Source organism: Mastacembelus armatus, chromosome 11, assembly GCF_900324485.2.
Source record: "Mastacembelus armatus chromosome 11, fMasArm1.2, whole genome shotgun sequence".
Taxonomy (NCBI): Eukaryota; Metazoa; Chordata; class Actinopteri; order Synbranchiformes; family Mastacembelidae; genus Mastacembelus; species Mastacembelus armatus.
Window position 1 is genome coordinate 17,108,627 of NC_046643.1, and position 11,293 is coordinate 17,119,919.

At 41.9% G+C, this 11,293-nt stretch overlaps 1 protein-coding gene across 1 annotated transcript; it reads left to right on the plus strand.

Annotated features, from left to right (window-relative positions):
- The first annotated feature begins 1,947 nt into the window (after positions 1–1,947).
- On the plus strand, positions 1,948–11,293 carry zc3h12ab (zinc finger CCCH-type containing 12Ab). The gene is made up of 6 exons (XM_026300869.1): positions 1,948–2,158; positions 2,513–3,048; positions 6,651–6,790; positions 8,562–8,796; positions 8,918–9,018; positions 10,110–11,293. Exons 2-6 carry the CDS (start codon positions 2,552–2,554, stop codon positions 11,075–11,077), a joined length of 1,941 nt encoding a protein of 646 aa, XP_026156654.1. The 5' UTR covers positions 1,948–2,158; positions 2,513–2,551; the 3' UTR covers positions 11,078–11,293.

The window sequence follows — 11,293 nt, forward strand, 5'->3', positions numbered from 1 at the left end:
CGACAGTGGCCACACCAGAACCAACACCTGAGACAGTGCCCACACCAGAACCAACACCTGAGACAGTGGCCACACCAGAACCAACACCTGCGACAGTGGCCACACCAGAACCAACACCTGAGACAGTGGCCACACCAGAACCAACACCTGCGACAGTGGCCACACCAGAACCAACACCTGAGACAGTGGCCACACCAGAACCAACACCTGCGACAGTGGCCACACCAGAACCAACACCTGCGACAGTGGCCACACCAGAACCAACACCTGAGACAGTGCCCACACCAGAACCAACACCTGAGACAGTGGCCACACCAGAACCAACACCTGAGACAGTGGCCACACCTGAGACAGTGCCCACACCAGAACCAACACCTGCGACAGTGGCCACACCTGAGACAGTGCCCACACCAGAACCAACACCTGCGACAGCGGCCACACCAGAACCAACACCTGAGACAGTGGCCACACCAGAACCAACACCTGCGACAGCGGCCACACCAGAACCAACACCTGAGACAGTGGCCACACCAGAACCAACACCTGAGACAGTGCCCACACCAGAACCAACACCTGAGACAGTGGCCACACCAGAACCAACACCTGCGACAGTGGCCACACCAGAACCAACACCTGAGACAGTGGCCACACCAGAACCAACACCTGCGACAGTGGCCACACCAGAACCAACACCTGAGACAGTGGCCACACCAGAACCAACACCTGAGACAGTGGCCACACCAGAACCAACACCTGCGACAGTGGCCACACCAGAACCAACACCTGAGACAGTGGCCACACCAGAACCAACACCTGAGACAGTGGCCACACCAGAACCAACACCTGCGACAGTGGCCACACCAGAACCAACACCTGAGACAGTGGCCACACCAGAACCAACACCTGAGACAGTGCCCACACCAGAACCAACACCTGAGACAGTGGCCACACCAGAACCAACACCTGAGACAGTGGCCACACCAGAACCAACACCTGCGACAGTGGCCACACCAGAACTAACACCTGAGCAACAGTCAGAAATAACAACTGAGGCAGTTCCCGTACCGGAACCATCATCTGAGCCAGAGTCACAAACAAGACCTCAGGCAGCTCCTAAACCAGAATCAACATCTGACCACAGACAGCAACCGATAAATCCAGTCGTCACTTTACCTGAAGAACCAGTGTCCCATCCTGCTGTTCTCCCTAACATCCCCCTTGAAATTGCACCTAAACCAAAACCACAATGGAGAATTCGTAACTGTCATAGAGGGTAAAACAAGTATGAAGCATTTAACCAAAATTAATAGCACCTGATATCAAATAAAATTCTGTTCTGGAAACCTGTTGAATGTTTTTTTTATTTATTTATTTATTTTTTTTTAGTTGTCAGAGATGAACATTATCCATGTTTCCAATCTTTGTTAGAAACAGTGGTTCATGTGGTGGACTGGGTCACTCATCCACAGACGATGAAGAGACATAGTAACAAACGAAGACAGAGGAAAAAACAATGCAGATATTCCAGTTTCTTATCTAATAAAATCATTTCTCTGATTCTTATGAAGAAAAAAAAAACTAAAATGTTTTAGCCATTTATGTTTTGTATTTTAGGACATAGTCAGATATGTAAATAATATAAATATGTTCCCTCAATAAAAGCTTAGTGGACTATAATGTAACAAACGTGGGTTTACAAAGGCAGATATCTATTTAGGAGCAATTTAAAGGCAGATCTGACTACAGGAAGCTGGTTTTAGATGTATTTTATAAATATCTCCATAGGACAAGTTTCGATTTATTATGTTGTAAACTCCCAAGAAGAAAATATTTCTCTTTTGACTTTTTTTTTTTTTTGTCGTGCGTAACTGACGCGGTAAACGTAATGAGCACCGGTGTCAGATGTTTCGAGATCACCCTTTTACCAAACAGTTTTTACTGGAATCCCAGCATGTGACTCGACCGAACCTCCACATTGGTTGCCTGCTAGTTGTTTGCTGATGTCAAGAAAAAGGAAAAACCCCAACTTCCTTGTACCGGCTCACAATTCAAAACGCAGCTTCTCGTCGCTTCGCTCCTCGGCTGCGCCAGACTCTGCGCATGGACACCTGAGAGTGAAGACGCGTGTTCCGGATCATTTCTTCGCTTTATAGCTGCAGTAAGTTAATCTCCCTTCTTTGGTTAAGATGAAACAACAGAAGCGACTTTTCAAACTTATAAATAGACTCATGTGTTTAGAAAATGAGAAGCGCTCTTCATTTTTAATTCATATAAAGCAGTAATGACATTAGATTCCCCTTTTTGCCCTCTCAGTTCTGTTCTCAGTTGTTATATTTATCTTTAGAGTAAAAGGTGTGTAAAATAGAATAGAATATAGAATAAGTTTAAACAAACATTTTGCAAATATACTTGGACTTAAATTGTCTGAGTTTCACCTTGAAAACAATTCAAAGAATATTCTGTCAATCATTACTGGAGACTGGAAACAGGAACAATTGCTGTGTTTTTCCAGGCAGGTGGAACATGAGTGGACTGCAGTAACGAAGAAGAAATGAATGTTGATGTTGCTGTCCCATCTGTGAACTCATGGAGTAAAATCCCCACCGCAGGTTCTGTGAACCTCATGGACTCTGACTCTTCTGCATGGATGTTCCCGTCACTTCTCGCAGCTCAAAACTACTCCCATCCTTCCTGTGAGAAAATGTATCCTGGTGAACCTGACCCAACCCCAGACCCCCAGCTCCTTGAGTTCTTCCACAAGCTAGGCTACTCCACAGCTCAGGTTCAGGCTGTTCAGCAGAAATTTGGCCCCAACATCGACACAGACAAGGTTCTCGGGGAGCTGGTGAGGGCCGGGGCCGGTCCGGAGACCAAACAAGGGCCAGTGACAACAATGTCAGTGCTGGTGCCCAGAGGTGACACCCCGCCTGCAGTTCCCACCTTGCAGCTGCCTGTTACTGAGACATCTCCTCAGAGCAGAGAGGAGAGCAGTGAGAACGAAGACGCTCTGAGACCCATCGTTATAGATGGCAGCAACGTGGCCATGAGGTGAGCAACAAAAAGCAGATCAGAAATGAATTAGTTATTATTTCTCAAGAAAAAATGCCCCAGATTCACTTCTAGCTTCTCAAATATGAGGATTCAACACAGTTTTATGTTTCTGAGAGCTACAACGATTAGTAGACTGGTGATTTTTCAATCAACAGAAAGTTAATCAAATATTTGCTTTTTCATTTGTTAAAAAAAAAAAAAAAAACAGTATTTGTGTGGGTTTGAGGTCGAGGGCCAAATGTATTTTCCAGCTATTACTTACATCTTTAGTTGAAATGATACAAACACACAAAAACGATGGTGTAGTCTATTAAGGAATGCAAACTGTGATGCAGACTTAGCAGGAATCATGACATGCACAATTTACAGTGGTGTGAAAAAGTGTTGGCCCCCTTCCTGATTTCTTATTTTTTTGCATGTTTGTCACACTTTGTTTCAGATCATCAAACAAATTTAAATATTAGTGAAAGATAACACAAATAAACACATCATGCAGTTTTTATTTTTATTTTATTAAGGGAAAACAAAATCCCAAACTACATGGCCCTGTGTGAATAAGTGTTTGCCCCCCCCCCTGTTAAAACATAACTTAACTGTGGTTTGGTTGTGGAGTTCAATTCCTCTAGCCACACCTGTTCGCAATCAAGAAATCACTTAAATAGGACCTGTCTGACAAAGTGAAGCAGACCAAAAGATCCTCAAAAGCTAGACATCATGCCGAGAGCCAAAGAAATTTAAAAACCAATGAGAAAGAAAGTAATTGAGATCTATGAGTCTGGAAAAGGTTATAAAGCCATTTCTAAAGCTTTGAGACTGCAGTGAGCCACAGTGAGAGCCATTATCTACAAATGGTGAAAACATGGAACAGTGGAGAACCTTTCCAGGAGGGGCCGGCCGACCAAAATTACTCCAAGAGCACAGCGACGACTCATCCAAGAGGTCACAAAAGACCCCACAACAACAATCAAAGAACTGCAGGCCTTACTTGCCTCAGTTAAGGTCACTGTTCATGACTCCACCATAAGAAAGAGACTGGGCAAAAATGGTCTGCATGGCAGAGTTCCAAGACGAAAACCACTGCTGAGCAAAAAGAACATAAAGGCTCGTCTCAGTTTTGCCAGAAAACATCTTGATGATCCCCAAGACTTTTGGGAAAATATTCTGTGGACTGACGAGACAAAAGTTGAACTTTTTGGAAGGTGTGTGTCCCATTACGTCTGGTGTAAAAGTAACAACGCATTTCAGAAAAAGAACATCATACCAACAGTAAAATATGGTGGTGGTAGTGTGATGGTCTGGGGCTGTTTTGCTGCTTCAGGACCTGGAAGACTTGCTGTGATAAATGGAACCATGAATTCTGCTGTCTACCAAAAAATCCTGAAGGAGAATGTCCGGCCATCTGTTCGTGTCCTCAAGCTCGAGCGAACTTGGGTTCTGCAGCAGGACAATGATCCAAAACACACCAGCAAGTCCACCTCTGAATGGCTGAAGAAAAACAAAATGAAGACTTTGGAGTGGCCTAATCAAAGTCCTGACCTGAATCCGATTGAGATGCTGTGGCATGACCTTAGCATGATGTGTTTATTTGTGTTATCTTTGACTAATATTTAAATTTGTTTTATTTTATTCTGCAAGGGTTCAAATGCCACCTGACTGGGAAGTTAGTATCAGTGACATACATACTCGGCAAACCAAAGTCTAACATTAATATAATTGTACTTGATGGAAAAGCACAATTAGATTTTGCATTATGTTTGGATATAAAGCCACTTATTGACTCAGACTGATCTAACACTTTGTGTTTTAGTTCTAACCATTACATAAATGAGTAGTTTTTGTGATGATTGTTTTATAAGATAGTGATATGACTGTCAACAACAAAAAGATAACATAGGAGTTACAGCAGTATAAAATGATAAGACAAGACAGTCATAGTAAATGACAGACATTGAGCTACAAAATCTAATAAATTGTGAACCACATTTGATGCGTCATTTCAGTCCAGATGAACCAATCCACAGTGTCACTGCCAGCAGGCCCTCGATGCTAGCATGGCTAACCGCTATCAGTCTGTTGTCAGGGATCACAGGTTCTCAGCCAACATGGCAGAGTTTTGTGACAGACTGCTTTGTGCTTCTCAGGACTCACAGAAAATAAATACCACTGACGTTTTGCAGTGTGCATTGCCTGAGGGCTTGTTCATGATCAACAACTGTTATTCATACACCAGTTTTGCAAACACAATTAGAGCTTCACCCAACCACTGGCTTTTACATGGTTGGCAGAGAAGAGAGAATGTGTATGTCTCTCCTGCTCTCAGCCACTATGGAGTTGGTTAGATTTTTCTTTAGTGTTGGAGGTTGTCATGCATAGCCTTAATAGAGAAGCAGGAACTTTGCTATCAGCTTTTCAGCACCTCTAAGACTTTAACTCTGCCTGTGGGAAGGTGTTTAACCTTTTCCATCATCTGGCTTCTCATACCACGACATGCACACACAGTTCGAGGAACAGAGGAGCATTGAATTGGAGAAAAAACGAGTGAGAGAATATCAGTGTCTCAGTATGTGTGTGCTGTTGTACACACCCCTCTGTCCTTTAGCATTTTCAGGCAGGCACGCCCGTTCAGACACGTTGTAAACTAGCTGCTCGAGTATGCAAATCAGACCACATGCATATATGTGTGCCATTGTGTTTTCTTGAAGACGAGTGTTTCTTATAGCATAAGAACATATACCAATGGGAACAGGCCTGACAGCATATTTACTCTCTGACACTCCTCTTCTTTTGATGTTCTCCACTTTAATCGAAAATCCTTCAAGACCTCTGAACACTTACAGCTATCATATTGTATTACGTTTTGCTTAACTAAATACTCAGCAACAGTGTGCTGTCTTTATACATTTTTAACTATTACTCAGGTTTGATTGTCTAATGTAACTGTTTGCTGCTGGTGCCTGTTTGAATTAGCTGGATGAAACTGTTCCCAAGCCAAGCAACCAAACCCAGAATCAGTACTAAGGGTCAAGACAAGAAACACACAGAAGGGTTTATCAGTTTATTATTTATTTATTATTATTATTTATCATATATTTAGTTTTTTACACCTACTAATTATTTTTCACTCTCCCTTAGTGTCTCTTCTATGTTGCACTCTGGTCTGTGAACAAAGACATTTCATTTCCTTGTGTGTTTGTCATGTATTTGTATGGAAAATTCACAGGCTCCACACCTTAAATATAAATGTTTGCTGGTCTTGAAATGTAAGTTGAGTATCTTTTGAATTTTGGACTGTTGGGCTAACAAATCAAGCAAAATGATTTTTTTTTTACGTTAACTGATCATTTCAGAAAATATTTGTTGCATTAATCATTTACAAAAATAGTTTTTCTTTGCTGCTTTAGTATTTAAATTATCCATGACAAGATCGACACGTGGGCTTGTTCTGTTGATAAGAGCTGTGATGTGGTTTCAGTGATCAATGAGATGATAAATGACATGTTAGTCATTGTTCTAAACTGGTTCAGGGAAGATCCACAGACGTGTGTTCAGTTGTTAGTGCATAATGTTTTATTTTTCCTGGTTTTCATTTGTTCATTCAGCCATGGGAACAAGGAAGTTTTCTCATGTCTGGGAATCCAGTTGGCTGTGAATTTCTTCCTGGATAGAGGCCACACTGAAGTCACTGTGTTTGTTCCGTCATGGAGGAAGGAGCAGCCCCGGCCAGATGTTACCATCACAGGTAACACGATGGGAGTTCATGTTTCTTGTGAAGCCATGTACTTCTTTGCATGGCTGGCACCGTCTCACACTGCGCTCCTTAATACTTCAAATCAAGGTGTGGTTGAATTGCTGTGAAGGTTTTGTGATTTAAAAAAAAAAAAAAAAAAAAAAAAAAGGATTTGCTTCTTTTTGTACAGTTTGAAATTTGAGCTGAAATTATTTGTTTTATATTTCATGAAACATCTCTGTTTTATATCATTGTAAACAAAGTATTTTATAATATTACTATTATTAAACTGAGCATTTAAATATATTAATTTGTGTTATGGGAAGTTTACAGGTTATTTTTTACTATTTATGAATATTTTAGAGAGAAAAAGAAGGATAGGTACAGAACTCTCTCACTACAAATAATAGATATAATACTAAAGATTTAATATTTAATGAAGACTAATTTGCAGAATAATCAATAATGACAATCATTTTTAGTTGCCACCTCATTCAAATTAGGTTTTTGTTTGACTTCAGTAAACCAGAGAATAAATTAAGAAACAGCATAAAAGAGCAGGACAAGATTTGTGCTGATGCAAAAGGTGTCACACTGAGCTCTAAATGGGGAAATACCCATGGAGGGTTTTTTAAACAATAAGAAAATGAGTGTCATTTGTAACTACAACTCTGAAGATAAAAACACAGGGTTTTTCCAGTGGTTTGTGATGCTGAAAGATAGCCATTTAAACTGTCACTGTTGCAGCTTTTGGTGTCCTGGATTTGGAGGCTGTTTCTCATCAAATGCTCATTTGCTTTATGCAGATCAACAGATTGCTGATGTTCTCTTACAAGATGTACTTTTAGTGTCCATAGTTAATATTTAACTAGGTCAACTCTGCCTGCTGGGAAAAACCCTAATTGATATGCACCGAAAATGACTATTAGCACTTGTATACAATTTACACAAAGCAATATTTTTATGACAAGGTGAAAGCAGTAGTGATGAATCTACAAAGAATTATCACCTTAATCTGTAGCTCCCCTTGGCTTTACAAAGCATTATGTTTACTTTTTTGTTTTATGTTTAGTTGCTCATGCTTACCTCTCTTAACAGCATCATTTGTGGATACAGCTGTTTTTACAGGAAAAAGTAGCTGTGAACTACATGCTCAGCATCAAACAGGAAACAGATAGAGTTGGTGACTTGCTGGTGAACATGCACGTGCAGCAAGTTCATTATCACCTCACCGCAAGAAGGTTCTGTGTTCAAATCCTGTTCAACCCCAGGGCCTTTCTGTGTGGAGTTTGCATGTCTTCCATGTGCCTGTGTGGGTTTTCTCAGGGCACTCCAGCTTCCTCCCACTGTCCAAACACATGCAGGTTGGGGTTAGATTAAATGGTGACTCTAAATTGCCCATAGATGTTAATATGAGTGTGAGTGTTTGTCTCTGTGTCTCTGTGTTTGTCAGCCCTTTGATAGACTCGCAGTCTGTGCCCAGTATCAGCAGGGATTGGCTTCAGCTCTCCCATGACTCTGAATTGGATAAGCATTATAGAGGATGGATGGATGGATGGATGGATGGATGGATGGATGCATGGATGGGTGGATGCTTGGATGGGTGGATGCATGGATGCATGGATGGGTCATTTTGGGAGATATAGTTTGTGCTGCAGTTGACCTGTACTGCTTTGTACAGAGAGCTGTTTCTGTTATTTAGTGTAACCCTATTAGTAGAAATGGGGTTGACAAAAAAAGAAAAACCTTCAGGGCTTATTGTGACTTTGTGCGTGCTTTACAGATCAGCACATTCTGCGAGACCTAGAGAGGAGGAAGATTCTAGTGTTCACCCCATCACGACGTGTCGCAGGCAAAAGGGTGGTCTGTAATGACGACTGCTTCATTGTCAAACTGGCCTTTGAATCTGATGGTATCATCGTGTCCAATGATATGTACCGGGACCTTCAGGGAGAGAAGCCAGAGTGGAAGCGGTTCATTGAGGAGAGGCTACTCATGTACTCCTTTGTTAATAACAAGTGAGTGCTGCCTTTTTGATATGAGGCTTCCTATGCTGCCTTCACCCAACACAGATGTTGAATAAATGAGTCAGTTAGGAAGTAGAAATGTGACTGATGTTTTAATTTCACCCTGGTGCAGGTTCATGCCTCCTGATGATCCTCTGGGCCGACATGGACCCAACCTGGAGAACTTTCTGCGGAGGTTTCCAAAGACTCAGAAAAAACAGCCGTGCCCTTACGGTGAGAGACGATCTATAACACAGGACTGGCACTGTGTGGCATTGTTTTTAAATGAGATGTGCCAGTTTCTGGCATCAGTTTTAGTTTTTAGCCATACTATCATTTTAGCTCCATAGATATCAGTGTCAGTTTGTTCACCACAGACTGAACTATGTCAACAACTTTTGACATGCTGACTGCCATGAAATTTGGCACAGACATTCATGTTCCTTTCAGGATGAATTATAATAACTTTGAGGTTAATTTGACATTTGTTCCAGCTCCTTCATCTGGTCTAAATTTGTTTAATACTTTGATTTATGGTCCAATTCCTGCAAACCTAATGACAATCCCATTTTTGTTAGCACTAATTAGCTCATTTTAGCTAACACACAAAACTAGCATGGTGAATAGAGTAAACCTTTTACCTGCTAAGCATTAGCATTGTTACTGCTAATGTGTTTAGCATTTACATCAAGGCTCGGTAACAGTACAGGCTAAAATAACACAAAACTATTTGTATGAAGCTTTAAGAAAAACACTTACATGCAGAACAATAACACTGTAGTAAAGCAGTTTAGTGCTTTGTGTCTTCTACAGGACGTGTTGCGTTATGTTTGTTCCCTTAACGTTGCTAGGGTGACAAGTGTTTCCAAGTGTATTTACAACGAGCCTTTCAGGGTCAGCCAACTCTGACAGCTTTAGTTAGCCCAGATTAACCTGGTGTATTGTTATGCTGTCATGAAGGATAAATTCGGGTGCAAACAAGTTCATATCACGTCCCCAACATGTTTTCAAGAATTACAGCTGTCACAGATGAGATCATTAAAAAAGGATAACTGTCAGAGAAAATGAGCAGGACAGACTGTGAGTCTATGACTGACAGATGGTTGTTTTACATATTACTCTATTTTATGTTTCGCTTCTATGAGAGACGCGGCTTCAACATTTAGGACCCTCTTCTTCTTGGATTAATGGTACCTCAGTGTGTGCTTATCTTATTATCAAAGTCATTATCTTAAAAAAGCTGTTGCTCTGGCCTCATAGAGCCATCAGACTGGTTTAGACTCTTATGAATTCTTCTAACATTTAATGTTTTATTCTCTACTCAGGAAAGAAATGCACGTATGGAATAAAATGTAAATTCCACCATCCTGAACGAGCCAAACAGTCTAATCGCTCTGTTGCTGATGAGCTTCGGGACGGTGCTAAGCACCCGTCCAGTGTTCAGCAACAATCTTCAGCTCGCTCTAGTCCTGTGCCCGGACAGAGCCTGTTGCTGGTGGAGGATATGGCAAAGAAACTGACTCTAGGATATGAAAATGGCTCCATTAAAAAAGATCATAAAAATGAACATTTAGCTCAAATGAAGACAAGCCACCGTTGCAGCAAAAGGGCCACAACTAGAAAGGAGAAGACTGGTCAAGCACCATCTTCTATCCACAGCTCAGTGCGGCACGGTGGGTCTCAGGAGAAGCTCGATTCGGGTTTAGGGTCCATTGACAGTCAGCTGAAGGAGGCTCCTTGGAGTCTGTGTGATCAGAAATATGGGGCAACATATGGCAGCTGCCAGTATCCCCACAGGGTAAGACCACAGTACGGTGCTCCTAGAAGTACACCATGCAGCTCTTGCCCTCCTGCTCAGAGGACCACAGCACCTTTCCAGCATCACAAGCAGCATCACAGCATCAGCAGCTTCAGCGCTGATATGGTCCCTTATGGCCCACCTCATGTTTCTAGCTATGTCACATACCGAGCTAGCATGCCTGCTTACAGCATGCCAACAGATTTCCAGCACTGCCACGTTCAGAGTCAGCAGCAGCAGTTGTACTGGTCTGAGCCATTCGGGGCTCAACCTCTGGCAGCTCGCCGCCTGACAGGGGAGCACTCCCACTGGGAGCCTCCTCAGGGGACAAGTCCCAGCAGTGAAGAGAGAGAAGTTGTGCGGAAGAAGCTCCTGGCTATCTTCAGTGCACACTTGGTGGACACGGCCATGGACATGTTTCCTGAGATTATTGATCCTCAGATGCTTGTGGTCAAGATTGTGATGCTGCAGAGTCAGAACCAGTCACTGAGATGACAAAGTCCAACCCAAACTGTCTTTCAGTGATAAGACTGAAAATGAAACCATGATAAACATGAGTTTGTGTCTTTTTGTATTGTGGTATCCACCTTGTTATACATTGTAATGCTTTGGAGTTGTCTCTGAACTGTATAAAATGAGAGGCAGTATGTAGTTGATACAAATTGTATCTTAATCTAAAAAATTAAAAAAGCGGATTTTAATTCCACTCGA